At 58.4% G+C, this 23,298-nt stretch overlaps 1 protein-coding gene across 2 annotated transcripts; it reads right to left on the reverse strand.

Moving 5' to 3' along the window:
* Positions 1 to 953: 953 nt before the first annotated feature.
* On the reverse strand, positions 954 to 22,048 carry VAX2 (ventral anterior homeobox 2). Of its 2 annotated transcripts, none has more exons than XM_059845545.1 (3): positions 21,738 to 22,048; positions 15,613 to 15,800; positions 954 to 1,557 (listed from the first exon to the last, which is right to left on the reverse strand). In XM_059845545.1, the coding sequence occupies exons 1-3, from the start codon at positions 22,036 to 22,038 to the stop codon at positions 1,057 to 1,059; spliced, it is 990 nt and encodes a 329-aa protein (XP_059701528.1). In that variant the 5' UTR covers positions 22,039 to 22,048; the 3' UTR covers positions 954 to 1,056. The 2 variants fall into 2 exon arrangements, with proteins under 2 accessions (XP_059701528.1, XP_059701527.1); XM_059845544.1 differs by lacking the exon at positions 954 to 1,557 and adding an exon at positions 5,264 to 5,946.
* Positions 22,049 to 23,298: the final 1,250 nt, after the last annotated feature.

Here is a 23,298-nt window from a genome sequence, read left to right on the forward strand (position 1 = left end):
GCAAGGTGTCCTGGCAAGGTGGTGACACTGTGGGGTACCTGGTGATGCCACCCCAGGGTGTCCTGGCAAGGTGGCGACACCCCAGGACACCTGGACAAGGCGATGCCACCCCAGGATGTCCCGCCAAGGTGACACTCAAATCCCCCCAGCAGCTGCCACTGTCCCCAAGAGCCACCTCATGCAAAGTCCCCCAGGTCCCCAACCCCATCCTCAGCCCGAGTGGGCCCACAGGAAGCCACTGTCACCCCTGGGACCTGGGAAGGGACCCTGGCTGGGGCAGGTGACAAGGGGGGTGTGGCGGGTGCCAGTGCCAGCACGGGGTCACTGCGGTGCCACCCCAGGGTGGGTCTGGGGGTGCTGCTGGACCCGCCCCGCCCCAGAGTGGCAGATGCCACTGTCACCGCTGTCCCCAGCTGTCACCCAGCGAGGTGGGACAGTGACCCCCAGCCCCTCGGGGGGGTCCCTGTGGGGACGGCCCCAGAAAGGGACCGGGCGGTGTTTGGGGTCCGCAGTGGCCTGCGGCTGTCCCAGGGGTGGCGGCAGCCGCTCGTTCCCAGCACGGCGACAACTGGGGACATCACCCAGGCCACCGGAGCCGCCCTCGGAGGACAAACACCCCCCGGGAGCAGCGCCGGGACCCTGCGGTCACCGCGGGGACCTCAGCCCGGCACAAGCGGGGAAACTGAGGCACGGCGCTTCTCCGAGGACACCGCGGGGACCGAGCCCGGTGTCACCTCGCGCTGTCCCTTTTGTCCCCCCAGAAGAGACACCCGGGCCAGCGCCACCCCCCGCTGCTCCTGTCCCCTCCCGCCGATACCTGGAGCGGGGCTTTGGTGACAGTGACACCTCGGAGTGTCACCAGCTCAACCCTGGTGACATCCGCGCCTCCACCGGCCCGGGGGGAGCTGCCATTCCCGGGGGCGCACATTCCCGGCGGGAATTCCCAGGTCGGGGGGTGGGACGACACGATCTGGGCTTGGAGTGGCGGAGGGGGGAGGTGACACTTTTTGACACTGTTTTTTTGGGGGGGTTGTGTTTTTTTTGGGGGGGTTTCTTTTAAGGGCTCGGCTTCTTGCCGGGTATAGAATTGTCCTTCCTCTCCAGCCGCGTGTAAGGCTCGAACGCGGACGCTCCCGGCGGGAAAGAAGCGGGCAGGTCGTGCAGGCTGCCCAGCAGCGGCCCCCCAAAACACAGCGGCCTCCCCGGCAGCCGCGGCGACGGCGATGAGGATGAGGAGGATGAGGAGGAAGCGGCGAGAGACGCGACGTGCAGGCCGAAAGGCGGCGGTGCCGGGGGGCTGCTGCCGCCGCCCAGCCCCGGCGGGGACGCGGGGCCCGGCGGGGCCAGGCTGGCCGCGGGGCTGGGCACCGGGCCGGGGTGGGAAGGGGGGGACAGGAGGCTCGGGGGGGCCGGCACGGACAGGAGGCGGCCCTGCTCCAGCAGCCGCAGGATGTTGCAGGTGGCGAAGGACTCGGAGGTGCTGGAGGAGCGTTTCTCAGAGTCCCTGCTCTGGTCCTTCTTCTGCTTCGTGCGGCGGTTCTGGAACCACACCTTGACCTGGGGAGGGGGGTTTGGGGTGGGGAGGGGGGGGACAGGAGGGCACGGACGGAAAGAGAGCGCGGGGGGGGCCGGGGAGAGAGAGGCGAGAGCCAGGAGAGAGCGAGAGATACGAGAGAGAGAGAGAGATGGATTAGAATAAACGGCCAAGCGAGGTCCGCCCTCCCGGGATCCGGCCGCTGCCCGGGAAAGGGAGAATTCCTGCGGGGCCCGAGAGGGGAGAGGGGCCCGAGCCTGCGGGGGGCACCCGGGGGATGAGAGCACCGGGATGGGACTCGGGACTGGACCCCGGGAATGGCAGCCCAGGAATGGGACTTGGGACAGGAGCCCAGGGTTGGGATGGCAGGGATGGAAACCCAAGGATGGAACCTCAGGGATGGGATCCCAGGTTTGGGAGCCTGGAGATGGGTCTCCATGGATGGGACCTCTGGAAGGGAACCCCGGAATGGGACCCCAGGAATGAGATCCCAGGGATGGGACCTCAGGAATGGGATCCCAGGGGTGGGACTTGGAACAGGAGCCCAAGGTTGGGATTCCAGGGACAGGACCCCAGGAATGGGATCCCAGGGATGGGAATCCAAGCAGGAGCACAGGATTGGGAGCCTGGGAATGGGTCCCCATGGATGGGACCCCAGGGACGGGACTCAGGACAGGTCCCCAGGGACAGCAGCCAGGGATGGGACCCCAGGGATGGGACCCCAAGGACCCCAGGCTCCTGTCCCTGTAACGGAACCCCAGGAATGGGACTTGGGACAGGAGCAGAGGGTTGGGATCCCAGGGATGGGCCTGCAGGAATTGGACCCCAGGGACCGCAGGCTCCTTTCCCAGGGATGGGATCCCAGGGATGGGACCTTGGGGACGGGAGCCTCGGGAAGGAGCTCAGAGCTCGTGCCTGACCCCCCCTCCCGCGCCGTGCTCGGCTCTCCCTGCGCTGCTTTTCCCGGGAATGCTGACAGGGACAGGCTGGCTTCTCCTCAACCCCAAATTCCCGTCCCCGGCTGCGAACCCTGCCCTGGCTGGGGGGCAGGGTGACACGTGAGGGGACAGGGTGGCTTCTGGTGGCCTTGGATTGCCGGGCACAGAGCCAGCTGGGGACACCCGCACCGAGGTCAGGAGGGAATCCAGGCTGAGCCCCGCGGGATCCCCGCACCCCAAAACCGCCCCTGCCCACCGCAGAGCCCCCTAAACTCCCCCTCCCTCCTTCCCTCCCTCCCTGGCAGAGCAGAGGGGCAGGAGAGGCAGAGAGAGCGACAGAGAGAGGCGGGAGGGACGGACAGACAGACACGGGGGTGAGGGAAGGACACGGGCGGGAAGACACTCGGGTTAGAGCGCGGCGGGGACGAGCGGGAGGGACCCCGAGCCGCGGGGCAGCGGTGCCGGGCTCGTCCTGGTGTCACCGGCTCGTCGGGGACACGCCAGGCCCGCGGTGACACGGCACAAAGCCGTGGAGCGTGGGAGCTGAGGGACACCGGGGGACACCGGGGACACCGCGGGGACACCGGGGACACCGCGGGGACATCGCCTCCCGCCACCGCCGGGCACTGCCGACCCGCCCCTCCCCTCGGGGACATCCGCGACACCCACGCGGGGACATCGAGGCACCCGCTGCCACCGGGCACAGCCGGGTCCCCAGGGATGGCGTCCCTGTTCCACTGACCCCAGAGCTGTGTCCCCATCCCAGTGACACCACTGGTGACTCCGTGCTGACCACTGGGATGGTTTTGGGAACAACACCTGTCCCCAGGGCTGGTGACCCTGTCCCAGTGACCCTAGAGCTGTGTCCCCACCCCACTGACCCCAGAGTGGTGACCCTGTCCCAGTGACCCCAGACCTGTGTCCCCATCCCAGTGACCCCACTGGTCACTCCGTGCTGACTACTAGGATGGTTTTGGGGACAGTCCCATGTCCCCAGACACGGTGACCTGGCACAGAATTGTCCCACCCCCTGGAGCAGCCGAACCCTGGGAATTGTAGATTCCAAACCCGCGGTGGTGGGGCCAAAGAGGACCCAGGCAGCCCCAAACCCATCTAATTAGCTCCACCTTAACGAAGATCTGGCCTGAACCCGTACAGGATGGACATCCCAGAACTCTCAGACCAAACATTCCCCATCCAGCAATTCAGGGGGAGCAGGAACTCGGGAAAATCCCTCAGTGGGATTTAACCCTTGAGGATGGGCACGACGAGCCCATGGATCAGGGCTGGAACTCCAATCCCATCCCTGACCCCCAAACCAGGGGCTGCTCCTAAATCCCACTGTTCCAGGGGGATCCAAATCCATCCAGCCTGGCCTTGGGCACTGCCAGGGATCCAGGGGCAGCCCCAGAAAATCTGGGAATTCCAGCCCAGCCCCTGCCCACCCTCCCAGACAGCAATTCCTTGCCAAGATCCCAGCCCAATCTCCCCTTTCCCAGTGGGAGCCATTCCCTGGCTCCTGTCCCTCTGTCCCTTGTCCCCAGTCCCTCTCCAGCTCTCCTGGAGCCCCTCCAGGGACTCTGAGGATTCCCTGGAATTGTCCCTTCTCCAGGGGAACATTCCCATCTCTCCCAATCCACAAAGGAAATGGGAACATGGGAAAAAGGAATTGTGGCTCGGAGACCCCAGAAGGCTGGGAAAGTGTCTGTGGAGAGCTACAAAATAATGTAAAATATTAAATATTTAAAATTTATTATTTAGAATTAATAATAAACCAATAAAATAATTTAATATTTATAGTTGGGAAAGAGAATAATAATGAAAAATTAAATATATATACACATTATTGACATACATATTATTTTATTTTTATATAAATATATAATTATTGTTTCCTATTATATTTAATTACATCTTTATGTTTTCTATATTATATTGAATGACATATTTATATTTTTATTGGTTTTATTTTCTGTTGTATGTTAAGTATTCTATCGTTGAGATATTTTATTTTACTTTACAATTATAGTAATAGCTATTATAAATATACACCCATAAAATAAAGCTTACAAATACATAATACATAATACATACATAGTATATAAAGTATTTAATGTAATTATAATGTATTCTACATTTTATATGATCTACTGCATTTTATTTTCGATTATATATTTATATATTGTGATGTTGATGTTTTTCCTTCCTTATTTTATTTCAATATTTTATTATTTTATTTTACTATTATTTATTATTTAATTTAATTTTATTTTAATTTTTAAAGTTGATTTTAAAAAATATAATTTAATTTTATGTTATTATTTCACTCCCTCGTCTTCTATCAAATTTTTAGAATTCTCTTCTACTTATTTTGTTTTCTCCCACTGTATTTTATTTTGCTTTGTTCTAGTCCATTTTATTTTCCCATTTTTTATTCCATTCTATTCTTTCTCCCTTAGCCAATTTGCTCTCATTAAATTTTATATTTTGTATTTTATAGTTTATAGTTTATAGTTTATAGTTTATAGTTTACAGTTTATAGTTTATAGTTTATATTTTATTATATTGAAAGTTTTGGTTTACATTTTATTTTGTTATCTTTTCTTTATTTTTTATTTTTATTTTATAATGTTAGAATTATTTTATTTTATTTTATTTTATTTTATTTTATTTTATTTTATTTTATTTTATTTTATTTTATTTTATTTTATTTTATGTTTTATTAAGTAATATTTAATAATTTTTTTTCCTATTTTCTTTTCTAATATTTTATATTTTATTTTCTAATATTTTTATTTTTATTTCCCACTCCCTGTTCCACAACTGAATGAGTCCCCGAGATCCCCCTGTATTTTTCCTCCTCCCGCAGATCCATTCCCTAAGGATTCATCCCTCTGACTCCAGGAAGGCAGGGCCATGTCCCCTCCCCTGCTCCTGGCACCTGGAATGTCATCCCAAATGTCACCGCGCTCAGAATGCTCCGGGGAGTTCTGATCCCAGAATTCTGATTCCCAGATCCCCGGCAGGGTGTGGGGAGCATTGTGTGAAGACGGGAATAAAACGGGAACACGGCGTTATCCAGAGCCTATGGAATCATCCGGAACCCACGATGGCGGCTCCATCCCGGTTTTCCATGGCTGTCAGCACCAGGATGGAGCCCATGAGGGGTTGGATCCCTGGAATCCCCGGGACGGAGCCCAGGAGGGGTTGGATCCCTGGAATCTCCGGGATGGAGCCCATGAGGGGTTGGACCCCTGGAATCGCTGGGATGGAGCCCAGGAGGGGTTGGATCCCTGGAATCCCCGGGACGGAGCCCACGAGGGGTTGGATCCCTGGAATCCCCGGGACGGAGCCCACGAGGGGTTGGATCCCTGGAATCCCGTGCCGTGACGTTGGAGAGCGCCGTATCCTGGGATTCCCTCTCCAGAGACACGGGGCTGCTGTTCCCATCCCTGCCCTTCCACAAACGCCTCCCTGCCAGAAAAGGAATTATTCCCAAGACGGGAATCCCGATGGAAACCCCTTATCTGGGAAGGCATAGGGTGGGAGCTCGTCATTCCACGGATCTCAGTGATCCGGGGATTTGTGCACACTTTCAGTCCAGTAACCACCCATCCATCATCCACCCATCCGTCCGTCCGTCCATCCATCCATCCATCCATCCCTCCATCCATCCATCCATCATCCATCCATCCATCCATCCATCATCCATCCATCATCCATCCATCATCCATCCATCCATCCATCCATCATCCCTCCATCCATCCATCCATCCATCATCCCTCCATCCATCCATCCATCCATCCATCCATCCATCCATCCATCCATCATCCCTCCATCCATCCATCCATCCATCATCCATCCATCCATCCATCCATCCATCCATCCATCCATCCATCCATCCATCCATCCACCTATCCATCCCTCCATCCATCTCGGCATTCCAAAGCACCACATGGAAAGGACCGGGAAGTGCCCTCCTTTCATCACGGCTCCCATTTTCCATCCTCATCTGCTGCTTCCCAATGCATTGGGAATTGCCCCATCCTGTTGGGATCCCAAACCCCCCATGTCTGCCCACCCAGATCCCAGGAATACCAACACACTCCAGCAGTCTCACATTCCCAAAAAATGCCAGAGCTCCTTCTTCTCCCTGCGTTTATCTGCCCAACTGGAATCCTTATCCAGTTCCGGGACTCGGGAGCTGGGGACATGTTTTGGCTGGGGACATGCTGTGGGATTTTTAACGGTGTTTATTTATGGGCAGCCCTGTCCTGGCCTTGACCTGATCCATCTATCCGTCCGTCCATCCATCCATCCATCCATCCATCCATCCATCCATCCATCCATCCATCCATCCATCATCCGTCCATCCCAGCATGGATGGAACCGGAATTTTTCTCCTCTCATTACAGCTCCCGTTTTCCATCCTCATCTGCTGCTTCCCGCCACGTTGGGGCCGAGCCGTGGTGGGAATCGCTCCTGACTGGGATCCCAAACCCCCAACCCAGGCAGATCCAGGAATACCAACACCGCACACTCCGGCACTCCCACATTCCTAAAACGGGAGTGTGTTCTCCCAGCCTTTATCCACCCCACGGGACAATCCTGACCCCGCTGCGCGGCTCCGGGGCCGGGGCCGTGTTTGGGGTTTTTAGCGGTGTTTGTTTTGGGCGGCCCTGCCCCGGCGCTGACCCCATCCATTGTCCATCCGTCCATCCATCCATCCATCCATCCATCCATCCATCCATCCATCCATCCATCCATCATCCGTCCATCCCAGTATGGATGGAACCGGAATTTTCCTCCTCTCATTACAGCTCCCGTTTTCCATCCTCATCTGCTGCTTCCCACCACGTTGGGGCCGAGCCGTGGTGGGAATCGCTCCTGACTGGGATCCCAAACCCCCAGCCCAGGCAGATCCCAGGAATACCAACACCGCACACTCCGGCACTCCCCCATTCCCGAAACGGGAGTGTGTTCTCCCAGCCTTTATCCACCCCACTGGACAATCCCGACCCTGCTGCGCGGCTCCGGGGCCGGGGCCGTGTTTGGGGTTTTTAGCGGTGTTTGTTTTGGGCGGCCCTGCCCTGGCGCTGACCCCGGCTCCGTCACGCGCTCCTGGCACACGTGTGGCCCCCGGCTCCTCCATCCCGCGCTATTCCTGGCTGCCAAGCGGGAATTGGCCGGGATTAGCTCCCGACCGCCGGCAGCTGACGCTCGTTGGGAGCCTGCGCTCCGCCATCATCCTGCGCCACCTTCTTCCTCCTCCTCCTCCCTTTCCCCCTTTTCCTCCTTTTTCTCCTTTTCCCTCCTCATTCTCCTCTCTCCAGCCCCACTGGGGCTCGGATCCCAGATCCTTGCATTTTGTAATCCGTCGGGATCGCCACCTGAACTGGCGGGTTTCGTAACGGCGGCTCCGTGACCCTCCCGCCTCTCCCTGTTCCGAGTGGATGGATTCATCCCTCGGCTGCCATTCCAGCTCATCCCGCTGCGCCAACCATTCCACACCCTCCACCACGGCCTTTGGGAATGCGCTTCCAGCCACCAGCGCGGTGGGAATTGTCCCTGACCCTCATCCGGGAGCCCATTCCCAGCACAGCCCCTCTCCCACAGCCGATCCAAAATTCCAGCCAGCATCCAGGCCCGTGTCCAGCTGCTGCCCCAAAATTCTGGGTATTACCGGCTTGGGAATATTTGGATATTGGCAATTCTGGATATTGCGGCCAGGGAACCTCATGGGTGCTCTGGTGCCCTTTGGAAATGGAAAATTTGGAGATGCCCGGGAAGCTAGAGGGGAATTCCCCCATTTTTGGGGTTTTGGGAAGTGCTGGGATGGGTGGGGACACCACCCAGGCAGGGACACCCTCCATGAAATCCCGAGGGTCTGGATGGGACCCGTGGGTGGGAATTCCAGCCCCAGCATCAGGATCAGCCCCAAAGCTCATGAAAACCATCACTAAACCCAAATCCCATAATTTTTTCAGGAAAACATTTAAATTACATCCACTTGGAGGATGCTGGGATTGCTCTGGGAACACCCAGTTTGGCTTCATCGGGAATCAAAGCTTTCCATCAGAAATTCTGAAATCCTGGGATTTTATTTTTTTGGGGGGAGGGGATAGTAAATCCTTAATGATACAAATCTCAGTGGATTGCTCCCAATTTTTTCCCCCATCAATCATTTCACTCCGTGCTTGGAGAATTCTGGAAGCACCTGGATATTTTGGGATCCCAAATATCCAACTCCTCTATCCCACAGCAGACCCCAATTTCCTGCTCCCCTTTTTCGGAACACTCCCCAAAAATCCAGACTTCATCCCCCCAGCCAGGTTTTTGGGATCCTGATGCCGGAATTCGGGAATCTCCGGGGGCTGTGCCAGCCTGGCCCTGCCACCGCCGTGTCCCCACTTAGGCCTGGCTTTATTGTCCCCCCCACGCCAGGAGGGGCCGGGATTAGCGGGGCCACGTGAGCTGGGTTTGCTCCAGGAACGTTCTCTGATGTGGGAATGGGATCCAGCACCTGCTGGAGGTGCCCAAATCCCGGGAATCTCCGGTGGGTACCAGGGTTTGGGATCTCCCTCCTTCCCGGGTGCTTTCAGCACCCAGGTGTGACCCGATCCCGTTAAATGTGGGATGGCTCAGGCTGATGCTCCCTGTTGCCACCTATTCCCAGGGATTTGGCAGCTGCAGGATGATGTTCCCAGATCCTCTGGAATAGCCCAGATCCCTCCTGGAAGTGAGTCAGGGAGGTGCTCCAGGAAAACAGGGTGGGAGAGTTCATCCCATCCTGAAAAAGCTTCAGCAGAAGGGATAGAGGGAGGGATGGAGGAGGGATGGAAAGAGGGATGGAGGGAGGGATGGAAAGAGGGATGAAGGCCCTTCAGGAAAGAACCACGGAGTCCCAGAATTCCCAACTGGTTTGGGTTGGGAAGGACCTTAAAGCTTTTCCCCCAAGGGCACGGACACCTCCCACTATCCCAAGTGGATCCAACCTGGCCTTGGACACTGCCAGGGATCCAGAGGCAGCCAGAGCAAATCTGGGAATTCCAGCCCAGCCAGAAATTCCTTCCTGATATCCCAACCCTGCCCTTTGGAAGTTCCAAAATCACCTGACATGGATCCCATCAGTTCCACCGTGTCCCAGTCCAGAGGGAAATGGGAATCACGGGGTTTTGGGGCTCCCAGCTCTTCCCAACCTCATCTTTCCTGCTTTTTTTTTCCCCCAGGAGAGGAAAACCTGTGGCAGCCCCAGTCCCTGTCCCCTCGTTCTGCCCCTGCTGGGACCGGGAGCCACTAATGAGCTGAGGTGATTAATTTTTAACGGCCTCCTCTTAATTGCCGGGCTATAAATAGAACTTCCCGGCCTTCCTCGGCTTTCCCAGATGTTTTGCTCCAAGTTGGGAATCCCCGGATGCTCCAGGGGGGTGTGGGGCCACGGGTAGTGATGGAGATGTAGGGTGGCCCAGGAGTTGTCCCCAAGAAGGTCTGGATGGAGCCCATGGCGACACTTGGAGAATCCCATGGATTTTCCAGCAGCCAGGCAGGCAGAAATCATGGAATTAGGGGATTGTTTAGGTTGGAAAAACCCTTGGAGACTCCTGAATCCAGCCACTCCCCAGCACTGCCAAGGCCACCACCATGTCCCCAAGTGCCACATCCACAGGGCTGGTCAATCCCCCCAGGAACTGGGATCCACCCCTGCCCAGTTGGAAAACCCTTTCCATGTAGGAATTTTCCCAAAAATCCAACCTAAACCTTTCCTGGCACGATTTGGGACTGTCCCTCATCCCGAGTGTCACCTCCCTGTCCTGGCCTTAAGAAGGGCTGGAAAACACCGGAGTCACTTGAACCCGAGCCTGGCATTGACCCCGACAGCAAATCCCTTCATCCATCCCATCCCATCCCATCCCATCCCATCCCATCCCATCCCATCCCATCCCATCCCATCCCATCCCATCCCATCCCATCCCATCCCATCCCACGAGGGGTTTATGGGAATTCCACACCCTCCACTCTCCCCTTTTTGCCTCCTCCACCTGGGATTTTCCATCCCATAATGACACTGGGAAGTGGCCCTTTTCCCTTTCCCTTCAGGATTCGGGTGGGATTTCCTGGAAAAAGCCGGATCCGTGGGTATGAGCTGCCCTGGGGATTTGGGATGGGGTTGGGATGCTCCTGCCCCCTCCCAGCTCATCCCAAGGACCTCAGAGCTCACCCCGGCATTCCAGGGAAATATTCTCCAACGGAAACATTCCCCAGGTTAATTAAAGTCATTGAATGTTAATCACATCCGTGGATTAATTAGGAAAAGCTCAGGGAGGCGGGGCGGGGACGTGGATCCCGGGAGGGAAGAGGAATTCCCTGGATGGGTGGAAGAAACTTTGGCTCCTGCTCTCCTGGCAGATCCCTCCTTTCCCCTGGGGGATCCCATCCTCACTTCTGGGTGATTCCCATAATTCCTGGGTGATTCCCATCTTTTCTGGGTGATCCCCTTCTTCCCTGAGTGATTCCCATCTTCCCTGCTTTCCTTGGATGATCCCACCCTCACTTGCAGGTGATCCCATAACTTCTGGGTCATCTCATCCTCATTCCTGGGTGATTCCCACAATTTCTGAGCACTTCCCATCTTTTCTGAATGATCCCACCTTCACTTCCAGTTCATTCCCATAATTTCTGGGTGATCCCATAATTTCTGGGTGATCCCATAATTTCTAGGTGATCCCATCCTAACTCCTGGGTGATTCCCATCTTTTCTGGGTGATCCCATCATTTCTGGGTGATCCCATCCTCACTTTGAGGTGATTCCCATAATTTCTGGGTGATCCCATAATTTCTGGGTGATCCCATAATTTCTAAGTTATCCCATAATTTCTAGGTGATCCCATCCTAACTCCTGGGTGATTCCCATATTTTCTGGGTGATCCCATCATTTCTGGGCTATCCCACCCTCACTTCCAGGGGATTCCCATAATTTCTGGGTGATCCCACCCTCACTCCTGGCTGATTCCCATCTTTTTTGGGTGATCCCCTTCTCCTTGCCTGATCCCTCCTCTCCTCCCAGTGATTCCCTCTCTCCCAGCCCGATCTCCCACTCCTGGAGCACGACTCAGAGCCAAAACATCCCAAATCCCGCTCTACCCAACCCATCCTGCCCCCAAATCTCCCAAACAGCTGCCAGGAAAGCAAACCCAGACCCTAAATCCCCTTTTTTTTCCCCTATTTCCAGCAGGATTTGTGCAAGATCCCAGCCCCGCTCCCGGGAATGCTGCAGCATTCCAGCTGCGATCACACCGTGTCTCTTCCCATCTCGTCACATCCCCTCCTCGCCGGGATGAATCATCCTTCCCCCTCCCTTCCCAAACATCCACAGGCACAAAAAAATCCCAGCCCTGGTGGCCCCTTTCCTTCAGGGCTCCCATCACATCCACAGGGAAAAGTCAGGAGCAGCTTCCTTAGAATTAAAGATTTAATTCCAAGAATTCGTCTTGGAATTAAAATCCAGCCCAAGGAGGGGCTGGAAAGGATCTGTCCCCTGCCCCAAAAAAAAATAAAGAGCCAGGAGATGCTGTGGATTGGGATCCACCACTAAAATTCCATAAATTCTGGGAGCTGTTCTGGGAATGAATCACCAGAAGCAGCCAAAATCCTGGGATTGCAGCAAAAGTTGGATTTATCTCGGTTTGGAGGAGCTGGGTGGGGACAGGAGGGGCTGGCGGTGACTTTTCCCTCTCCAGGTCACATCCAGGTGGGATCAGCACCTTCCAGACCCAAAGGGGGCTTGGAAAAGTCGGTTTAAAGCTCTTGGAATTCCTGAGGAAAACATCCTGGCCGTGAAAAAACAGGAATGAGGGAAAGGGGAACGCCTGAGTGTGAAACCTTTGCTGGAGAGAGGAAGAGGAGGAATTTAGGAATTCTGGGTGGCTGGGAAAAATCAGGGAGCCAGGAAGGTTCTGGAAACTGGGAATTGGCTGCAGGGAAGGAAAAATGGTGTGAAAAGCAGGGAAAGGAATTTAAGGAGACAGGGATGAAGGAGGGAAGGGGGAGAGCAGAGGAGAAGCGACAGCGCCCGGCCCACGGGGTGGGAATTTTCTCACCCAGGGATGGAGGCAGCAGCCGGGCTCCAGAGCAGCGGGAAAAGATGGGAATTTCATCCCCAAGGAAAGGCTGTGACCTCCCTGCCCTGGCACCCTGCTGGGCACATCCGCCGTGCCCAGGGGACAAACGCTGGCCCGGGGTGGCACCACGGAGAGAGCCTGGGAAGGGGGATTGGGGAAGGGGGATTGGGGAAGGGGGATTGGGAAGGGGGATTGGGGGAAGGAGATTGGGGAGGGGGATTGGGGAAGGGGGATTGGGAAGGGGGATTGGAGAAGGGGAATTGGGGGAAGGGGAATTGGGGGAAGGAGATTGGGGAGGGGGATTGGGGAAGGGGGATTGGGAAGGGGGATTGGGAAGGGGGATTGGGAAGGGGGATTGGGAAGGGGGATTGGGGAAGGGGAATTGGGGGAAGAGGAATTGGGGGAAGGAGATTGGGGAGGGGGATTGGGGAAGGGGGATTGGGGAAGGGGGATTGGGAAAGGGGGATTGGGGAGGGAGATTTGGGAAGAGGGATTGGGAAGGGGGATTGGGGAAGGGGGATTTGGGAAGGGGGATTGGGGAAGGGGGATTTGGGAAGGGGGATTGGGGGAAGGAGATTGGGGAGGGAGATTTGGGAAGGGAGATTTGGGATGGTGCATGTGGGAAGAGGGATTTGGGAAGGGGGATTGGGGAAGGGGGATTGGGGAGGGAGATTTGGGAAGAGGGATTTAGGGAAGGGTGATTGGGGAAGAGAGATTCGGGATTTGGGATTTGGGAAGAGGAATTTGGGAAGGGGTATTTGGGAAGTGGGATCCTGGGAAGAGGGATTTGGAAAGGGGGATGTGGGAAGAGAAATTTGTGAAGAGGGGTTTAGGAAGGGGGATTTGGAAAAGGGGATGTGGGAGAGGGATCCCGGGAAGGGGGATCCTGAGAAGAGGGATTTGGGAAGGGAGATTTGGGAAGGGGGATTTGAAAAGGGGGATGTGGGAAGGGAGATTTGGGAAGAGGGATTTGGGAAGAGGGATTGGGGAAGGGAGATTCGGGATTTGGGATTTGGGAAGAGGAATTTGGGAAGTGGGATCCTGGGAAGAGGGATTTGGAAAGGGGGATATGGGAAGGGGAATTTGTGAAGAGGGATGTGGGAAGGGGGATTTGGGAAGGGGGATCCTGAGAAGAGGGATCCTGGGAAGGGGGATGTGGGAAGAGGGATCCTGGGAAGACGGATTTGGAAAAGGGGATGTGGGAAGAGGGATTTGGGAAGTGGGATCCTGGGAAGGGGGATCTTGAGAAGAGGGATTTGGGAAGGAGGATTTGGGAAGGGAGTTCCTGGGAAGCGGGATTTGGAAAGGGGGATGTGGGAAGGGGAATTTGTGAAGAGGAATTTGGGAAGGGGGATGTGGGAGGAGGGATCCTGGGAAGGGGGATCCTGAGAAGAAGGATTTGGGAAGAGGGATCCCATGCCAGGGCCACACAGCTTGTCCCGTGTCACCTGTCACTCCTGGCTCTGAGGAGGTGACACCAGGACCGCAGGAAGAGGAATCCTGGGAGAAGGGAATTGCTGTGCAGTTCCAGCTCCCTGGAATCCTCTGCTCCCGCTTTGCACAGTTCCCCATGGATCTGTGGAAGGGGACACTGGAAGTGGCAAGAGGGACCTTGAGGAAGGGACCCTGCCAGGGGACAAAGCTGTCCCTGCAGCGTGACACGGCCAGGCCCACCTGTGACAGTGCCAGCTCCATGGGGGTGACACTGGGACCTCAGGAAGAGAAATCCCGGGAAAAGGAACCCTGGGAAGAGGGACACCAAGAAGAGGGACCCATCAGGGGCTGCCTGTGTTGGGGACAAAGCTGTTCCCACAGAGTGACACGGCCACCCGTGACCCTTCTGGCTCTGTGGAGGTGACACTGGGACCTCGGGAGGAGAAATCCCGGGAAGAGGGACCCAAAGAAGAGGGATCCCAGGAGGAGGGACACTGGGAGAAGGGACCCCTCACCAGGGGACAAAGCTGTTCCCGCAGAGTGACACGGTCACCTGTGACCCTCCTGGCACCCTGGAGGTGACACTGGGACCTCGGGAACAGGGAACCCAAGGCCACTTTTCTCCCGACCACAGCACAGCCAAATCCCGCCCCAAATGCTCCTCCTCAATCCCCCTATTCCACCACCAAAACCAATCCCGGAATGCCGATTTCCCCCTCAGCCAGCAGCAGGATCCCCCCAAATCCCACCCCGGGAGCCAGGGCCTGGCTGCCCATGGCTGGGATGGGTTAGTTCCATAAAAAGGGTTGGAAAAATTGGAATTATTTCCTGTCCAAATGCCATTGCCAGACCCAGCAGGGAAGGGATGGATGAGGCAGAATATTTATAATTATTCTAATATTATTATTATTACATAAATACCATTATTAATATTATTTAATTAATTATTATTACTATTTAATAATAAATTTCTAGGCCATCACGACCCTATCAGGGGCACCAACATCAGAGCTCACCCCATCCATTCTTCCAGTTCTTCCCAGCACAGGAAAACCAGGAAAATCCCTTCCCATCATCCAAGGAAGGCGACGGAGAAGAAATCCAGGGCTAATTCCTGGATTGCTGGATTTGGGGTGCAGGAAAAGCAGGAGCAGCCCCCCCACACCCCAATCCCCACCACGTCCCACCTCGGGTCACCGCTGTCACCCCCTGCTCCATCCTCTTCCCGCTTTTCCTGGGATCATGGAACAGGTTGGGCGGGAAACAACCTCAAAGCTCCTCCAGGGCCACCTCCCCCTTTTCCAGGTTGCTCCAATCCCTGTCCAACCTCTCCTTGACCCTTCACCAGACATTTGAGGGGACACCACCAGCTTGGGGGGGTCCCCAGAGACCCCTCGGGGTTGTCCCCAACCGTATCCCAACCATTCCAAGGATGCAACGGAGGAAAACCACCGGGAGCGCCGCGCGCATTCTGTCGCCGCCTCACTCCGCGCACCCGACGGCTCGGGGACGCGGCCACCGCCATGTCCCCAACCCCGACACGGCCACCGACACGTCCCCAACCCCGAGGAGCCCCCGCGGGTCTCACCTGCGTCTCGGAGAGGTTGAGCTGCCGCGCTAACTCCGTCCTTTCCCGGCCCACCACGTACTGGCAGCGCTGGAATTCCAGCTCCAGGCGGTAGAGCTGCTCCGCCGTGAAGGACGTCCGCGTCCGCTTGGGCCGGTCCAGGTCCAGCCCCTTGGGCAGCACGATCTCCCGGATCGTCCCTTTGGCATCTGTGAGGAAAACAGGGAAAACTGTCAGGGGAAAAAAAAACACCAAAAAAGGGAAGGAATCAGTCCAAAAATCCAAAAATGCGGTTAACGAGCGTTGGGAAAATGGAGCGTTTCATCCTGGGAATACTTTGGAAAGCATGGAGCAAACAGGAGATTGATGCCAAGGAAGAATTTGAATTAGAGATTATTTTTCCTGTAATTTCAATATAATTTTTGATGGGGAGAACCATAAGGGACAAAAAAATGTGAAGGAATTGGTCCCAAAATCCAAAAATGTGGTTAACGAGCGTTGGAAAAATGGAGCGTTTCATCCTGGGAATAATACTTTGGAAAGTGTGGAGCAAACAGGAGATTGATGCCAAGGAAGAATTCGAATTAAAGATTTTTTAAATGTAATTTTTATACAATTTTTGATGGGGAGATCCGTCAGAGAAAAAAAAAGTGAAGGAATTGGTCCAAAAATTCACAAATGCGGTTAACGAGTGTTGGGAAAATGGAGCGTTTCATCCTGGGAATACTTTGGAAAGTCAGGAGCAAACAGGAGATTGATGTCAAGGAAGAATTAGAATGAAAGTTATTTTTTCTGTGATTTTAATATAATTTTTGTTGGGGAGGTCTGTTAGGGGAAAAAATAAAGTGAAGGAATCGGTCCAAAAATCCAAAAATGTGGTTAACGAGTGTTGGGAAAATGGAGTGTTTCATCCTAGGAAAACTTTGGAAAGTGTGGAGCAAACAGGAGATTTGTGTCAGAGAAGACTTCAAATTAAAGATTTTTTTTCTGTAATTTTAATATAATTTTTATATAATTTTTGACAGGGAGAACCATCAGGGGAAAAACCAAAACGGAAGGAATCGGTCCAGGGAAAAAAAGCAAAACTGAAGGAATCATTCCAAAAATCCAAAAATTGGGGGTGGGGGGGGTGAAATGGAAAAACAATGGAATTAAAGAGTGGCTGGATGTGGATTATCCATGGAATTCCCACAATCTGGAGCTAAGCTGTGGCTTGGTTTTTCCCTCCAGCCCTAAGTGTGGAGAGTTTATAAATATCCAGGGAAAGGCAACAAATCTCCATGAATTAGGGGTTTAAAAAATAGAAGCCATAAATTTTTTTGGGAAAATGGAGTGTTTAATCCTGGGAATAACAGTTTGGAAAGCCAGGAACAAACAGGAGATGGATGCCAAGGAATAATTGGAATTAAAGATTTTTTAAATGTAATTTTAAAATAATTTTTGATTTCTGTCCTTCCTTTGGAATACTGGAAAAAATTCCTCTCTATGGCAATTCCCCTCTCTCCAGAATTATCCTCACTGGAGGAATTTTTCCTTGGAAAGCTCAGCTCCCGTTTTGGGGCGGTTTCCTATTGAATGACAAATTTGGGAAGTGCCGTGGGCGCCGAGCTGCTCCTGCCTGTGGATTTTATGAGGCTGGGAATATCCAGGGAAAGGGAAGTTTGAGGGTTTGGCTCCATCCCAGGCTGTGGGAAGTGGCTCGTGGCCATTCCAGAGGAGCCTCCATGGCTTCACTTCCCACCAGGAAAGGACAAACTCCACCAAAAAAAACCCACGGGAATTCTGTCTCAGCTCCCAGAAATTAAAGTGAGCCTCGGGAATCGCCCGCTGGGATCTTCCCAGATCCCAAATCTCGACTGGGTTTGGGTGAGCCCTCCCTGCAGGGCTCCCAGGGGCTTTTCCAGAGGGTTAAAATCCAGCCAGGAAGTCACTCCACACCCTGATTTTGGGATGCTGAGCCCAATTCCAGAGGGATCCCAGTTGGAGGTCAATGGGTCTTCCTCCCTCTGGCTGAGTTGGGCATGAAGGGGTTACAAATTCCTGGGATAGGAAGGAGGAAGACAGAGAGAAAAAGCTGGCAAAGGGGTATGGAGATGGGCTGGGGGTGGTGGAGATGGGAATGGTGGCACTGGGATGGGAATGGTGGGAATGGGGTGGGAATGGTGGCACTGGGATGGGAATGGTGGGAATGGGGTGGGAATGGTAGCACAGAATGGGAATGGTGGGAATGGGGTGGGAATGGTGGGACCGGGATGGGAATGGTGGGAATGGGGTGGGAATGGTGGCACTGGGATGGGAATGGTGGGAATGGGGTGGGAATGGTGGGACCCGGATGGGAACGGTGGCACTGGGATGGGAATGGTGGGAATGGGGTGGGAATGGGGTGGGAATGGTGGCACTGGGATGGGAATGGTGGGAATGGGGTGGGAATGGGGTGGGAATGGTGGCACCGGGATGGGAATGGTGGGAATGGGGGGGGAATGGGGTGGGAATGGTGGCACTGGGATGGGAATGGTGGGAATGGGGTGGGAATGGGGTGGGAATGGTGGCACCGGGATGGGAATGGTGGGAATGGGGTGGGAATGGGGTGGGAATGGTGGCACCGGGATGGGAATGGTGGGAATGGGATGGGAATGGTGACACTGGGACTGGAACGGTGGGAATGGTGTGGGAATGGTGGCACTGGGATGGGAATGGTGGGAATGGGGAGGGAATGGTGGCACTGGGATGGGAGTGATGGCACTGAGGTGGGAATGGTGGTGCTGAGATTGGAATGGTGGCACTGAGGTGGGAATGGTGGTGCTGGGATGGGAATGATGGCGCTGGGATCGGAGCGGTGGCACTGGGATGGGAATGGGGCACTGGGATAGGAGTGGTGGTGCTGGGATGGGAGCAGTGGCACCGGGATGGGAATGGTGGCACCGGGATGGGAATGGCGGCACTGCCATAGGATCGGCAGAGCCGGGCTGAGGACAGAGGAGCTGGGATGAGGGTGGTGGATCCGGCACCGGGACGGGAATGGGGACCAAACACCGATTTGGGAAAGGGACCCCAACCCCGGAGCCGCTTTCCCACCGTGGAGCCGCGGGACACGGCCGAGGCGCCATCCCGGAATGCGGCACCGAAGGAGTCCCGAGGGCTTGGGGACACCCAGGGTGGCACAGGGGGTGGTGGCTCCTGACCCACACCCCAAATCCCGCAGGCTGGCGCGGAGCTGCCGGGAAGGAACGGGGTTGTAGGCGGATCAGCGGCTTTTCCGGCGGGATCAGCGCCAGGAACCATTTTGTGTGGGAAGCGCCGTGGGTGGCGGTGACGATGCCCAGGCCACGTCCGCACTCCCGTGCCCACGTCTGTGCCCACGTCCGTGCCCACGCCACGGCCACGGCACAACAACAGCCGGGAATGCCGGGGACGCCGGATCCAGGCCCGCAGCTGCGGCCTCGGCTTCAGCTCGGGCATTATTTATTGTTATTCCCTGGCAGCTGGAGCAGCTCCGGAGGGACGGCAGGGAAAAGGGCACGGCAGATGGGACACCAAACCCCTCATCCCACCCTACTGACCTTCCCCTGTGGAGGTTTTGGGGTGCTCAGGCCATCTCCCCATTCCAACCTTTGGAATGTCCTCCTGAGAGCCTTTTCCCTTTCTGGAGGCCCAAAAATTCCAGGGTCCTGCCTGGAGGATTCCGGAGCCTTGGGCCTCACTGGTGACATGTCCTGCTCTTGGGGACTCCTGGTGGCTCTGGAGCCAGGACAGGGCTGGGGTTGAAATCCCCCAAAGGAACAGAGGGCACCCAAATCCATGGGGACACCTCACCCTGGCACAGGGACACCCTACAGTGGCACAGGGACACCCCACGGTGGCACGGGGACACCTCACTCTGGCACAGGGACACCCCATGCTGGCACAGGGACACCCCACGGTGGCACAGGGACACCTCATGCTGGCACAGGGACACCCCATGCCCGCCTGGGTTCCCGCACCAACACAGCTCCCAGGACCTTTGGGGGTGCACACCCCCCCCCCCCCGCCAGCCCCCAGGATGTCCCCTCAGTGCCATGGGGTGGCCATGGTGGTACCAGATGCCACCAGGGTCCCGCCACGTGCTCTATGGCCACCGGGCCCAGCCCTGGGCCTGCCCCGTAGGTGACCGGGGGGAGCATCCCGGGATGTGTCCCCAGCTCCGTGGAGCTGCAGTGGCCGCGGTGACACCGGGACCGGCCCCGCAGCTGTCCAGGTCCCTCCTTGTCCTGTTTATCCCCGGGAGCCACCCCTGACGAGACAGGGACGGCCGGGAGGTGACTGGGAGGTGACCGGGAGGTGACCGGGAGGCTCCGTCCCGCACGGACCATCCCCGGTACCGCGGGACCGGCGAGCGGACCGAGGCCCCGAGAGGATCCCGCCAGTGTGAGGGGGTCACCAGGACCCCCCGACTTCACCGAAAGCACCGCGGGACTGCACTGGGACTGCACCGGGACTGCACCGGGGCTGCACCGGGACTGCACCGGGGCTGCACCGGGACTGGCGGCAGCTGCTCGGCCGCCGCTCTTCACCGGGGACGGGGCTGTCGAGGCCCCTTTTCTAGGGCAAGCAGCGAGAGCGAAACTCAAAATATTAAAAAATAATTCTTTTGAAACATAAAAATGAACATTTTAACCTCCCGCTTCGCACAAAACCGGCCGGAGGCTCTGCCCGGGCCCAGCCGCTGCTCGGCCCCGGCCCTGCCCGGCTGCGGGACCGCGGCCGGGGCGGGTGGGGACCGGCGGCTCCGTGTCCCCGCAGCCCGGGTGGCCCCGCCACGTTCACCCCGCTTTATTTCGGCTCAAGCCCGGTGATTTGCGGCGTTTTCTCCCCGCCACCATTTTGTCCGCACCGTGGCGGCTGCAGCAAGATGGTGAAACCGGGAGCTCCCGGTGAGGGTCCCCGGGGTCGGCGGGAGCGGAGACCCTGCCCCGGCCTTGGGCACCGACCCCCGCCCCTCTCCGGGTGCCGGCACCGTCGGGGCGGCCTCGGTGGGGCTGAAACCGGCGGAGAAGAGGCCTGACCCCAGCCTGACCCCGGCGGGACCGGCGGCAGCCCCGCTCGGCGACCCCCGGGGACGCGGGGACAGCACGGGCCGGACCCCGGGGCTCGTCGCCGAGCGCTGCCCGCTGCTCGGCCGCTGTCCCCGGTTCGGAGTGGGACAACCGGGCTGGCGACGAAGGGCGCCTATCGCGACAACCGGGAGAGAGGCTCGGGTGAGCGGCGGGGCTCTTTCGCGGGATGCCCGAGCCCGGGATAACGACGGGACAGGGACCCGGCTCCGGTCCCCGCCGCCCCCGCGGCGGTGAGGACGGAGGTCACGGCCGCCGCTCCGCTCCCTGCCGCGCTGCCCGAGCGCTGCGCTGGGGCACCGGGAGCGGGAGGCCTCGGCCCTGATCGCCGAGCGGCCGCCGAGTCGCTCCGGGCTCCGGCGGCGGCGGAGGAGCGGCGGGGACGCGGAGCATCCCCGGGATCCCGGAGCCGCGGAGCGCTCGGGACCCGCCTGCCTGCGACAGCCGCGCCAGGGCGCCCCAAACTTCTCGGGGTTCGCCACAAGCCAGAAGTGGTCCCGGCGAGTCCCGGGCCGGCGGGGACTGAGCGCGGGCGGCGGGGCGGGATGCGGGATGAGGGATGCGGGACGCGGCGGCTCCGGGGAGCGCCGAACCCCAGCTGGGGCCGAGCCGGTGATATTATAAAGGGGAAAGAAAAAAAAATAAACCCCCCCTCGCCCGCCGCCGCTCCGTGACGCTTTTCTCCTGCGACATCGCTCCCGACGCCGAGCCTATGCTGTCCCCCCTCTCCCGCCGCCCGCGCGTCCCCCGCGGGGCTCCGCCGGCCCGGCGGGTCGGTGACCCCGGGGCCGTTCCCCTGGAGCCCTCCCGGCCGCCCGCTGGGCACGGCCCCGCTCCGAGCCCGCTGCCGGCGGAGCCGGGCTGGGGCAGCGGGCCCGGTCCGTGCCGCGCGCAGCGGAGCCGGGGCAGGAGCGGCGGGGCCGGGAGGCCGGAGGTCGCAGCCGGGAAGCGCCCGGGATGCGCTGAAAGCGGTGCCGGGGATGCCCCGTGCCCGGAGCGGGAACCCCCGGCGGGGGAAGCGGGGAGCGGGGACGGGAGCGGGGAGAGTGCCCGTACCTCGCACCAGGATGCGGCGGCAGTAATCCGCCTCGCCGGTCCCCGACGGGCTCTCGGTGTCCGGGGCGCACTGCTTGGAGGAGCCGGGGCTGACCGCCGACGTTCCCGGGATGTCCTTGAAGCCGCCGGCGGCTCCGCCGCCGCCGCCGCCGGCGCGCAGGGCGCTCTCCAGCTCCGCCCGGGTCGGCAGCTTCTCCCGGGCCCGCCCGGTGGCCGCGGGCTCGGCCAGCAGCACGGGGCTCCCGCCGGGCTCGGCCCCTCCATCGCTCATCCCTGCGGGCGCCGCGGCGGGATCAAACATCAGGAGGCAGAGAGAGACACGGGGAGAGGGAGAGAGGAGGCAAGGCTGGGCGGGGGGGATGGGAGGGAGCCCCCCCGCCCCCCCACCCTCCGCAGACCCCTTCCCCTCCCCGCCCCTCCCCGGCCCCCCCGGGGCTCGGCGCCCCGGCTCACCCCCATGGCCGGGGACCGCCGGGGGCCGTCGCCTGTCGCCCTCTCCCAACCGGGGGCCCGGCATTTAAAGCGCACCCCCCTCCCCGCCCTGCCGGCCGGGGGTGGTACCGGGGGTGGGTGGTGGGGGGACCCGTCGGGGAGTCCCGAGAGGGTGCGGGGCTGGGGGGGAGAAGGAGTTTCAAACTTTGACAGGCGGCCGAGCCCCCCCCGCGCCCCCTCCCCAGCTCCACCTCCCGCGGCACCTCGCTCCGGGCAAACTTCAGGCGCTCCGGCCGCAGCCGCTGCCCTTCCATGGAGCGCCGGTACCGGTGCGGGTCCCGGTGTCGGTGCCGGTACCGGCGGGAGCGGGCTACGGGAGAGCCTCCGGCGGTGGCCGGGCTCGCCGCGCCGCGCTCGGGATTCGCGTGCGGGGGAAATCAATACCGGGAGATTGGGGGCGATGATTTTAGGGGGGTGGTGGGGAGGGGAGGGGGGGGCGGTAGGGGAAAGGGAGGCCGAGGGGAGGGAGCTGCGGAGGAAGCGGCCGGGGGTGGGACCGGCGAAGAAGCCGGGTCCTTATTCCTCCGGCCCGGCCCTCCCCCGCCGCCGCGCTCCGCTGCGCATCCCCCGGCGGCCGCCGCCGGAGCCGGCAGCGGGGAGCGGGCGGCCGAGCCCCCGCCGGGCAGCGGGGAGAGGCTGGGGGCGAGCGGGGAGCGAGGAAAGAGCCGATTTTAAATTAACGGCCCGGTTCAGACGCAATTTCCTGCCCTCCCGTTCTGTGACACCGATTGGTAAACAAAGAGCCCCTCGGCGGCCGCTGCCCGGCTCCGACAGCGGCGGCGGCGGCGGCTGCGGTTCCCGGTTCCTTCTCGGGTGGCTCACCCTGGGGACCCCCGCCCTGCCGTGGCAGAGGTGGCAACGAATAAAGAAATCCCCGGTCCCGGAGGGCGCTGCCCCTCCCCGGGCCGGGCGGGGGTCGGGGGGCTCCGGTACCGCTTCCCCGCGCTGCCCCGCAGCTACCGGGAGAGTCCCCGCTGCTACCGGGGTTACCCCATCCCCGCCCCGGGATGGGGCAGCGGGGGAGCCCCGAAATTCCCTGATCCGGCACAGCCGCTCCCGGGCACCGGCA

The sequence above is a fragment of the Haemorhous mexicanus genome, chromosome 4 (genome assembly GCF_027477595.1).
Source record: "Haemorhous mexicanus isolate bHaeMex1 chromosome 4, bHaeMex1.pri, whole genome shotgun sequence".
Classification (NCBI taxonomy): domain Eukaryota; kingdom Metazoa; phylum Chordata; class Aves; order Passeriformes; family Fringillidae; genus Haemorhous; species Haemorhous mexicanus.

Coding starts and splice junctions, on each gene's coding strand:
- VAX2 (XM_059845545.1), bottom strand. CDS start 22,038: ATGTTTGATCCCGCCGCGGCGCCCGCAGGGATGAGCGATGGAGGGGCC. Junction 15,801..21,737: donor CCGCCGCATCCTGGTGCGAG/GTACGGGCACTC, acceptor TTTTCCTCACAG/ATGCCAAAGGGACGATCCGG. Junction 1,558..15,612: donor TCAACCTCTCCGAGACGCAG/GTGAGACCCGCG, acceptor CCCCCTCCCCAG/GTCAAGGTGTGGTTCCAGAA.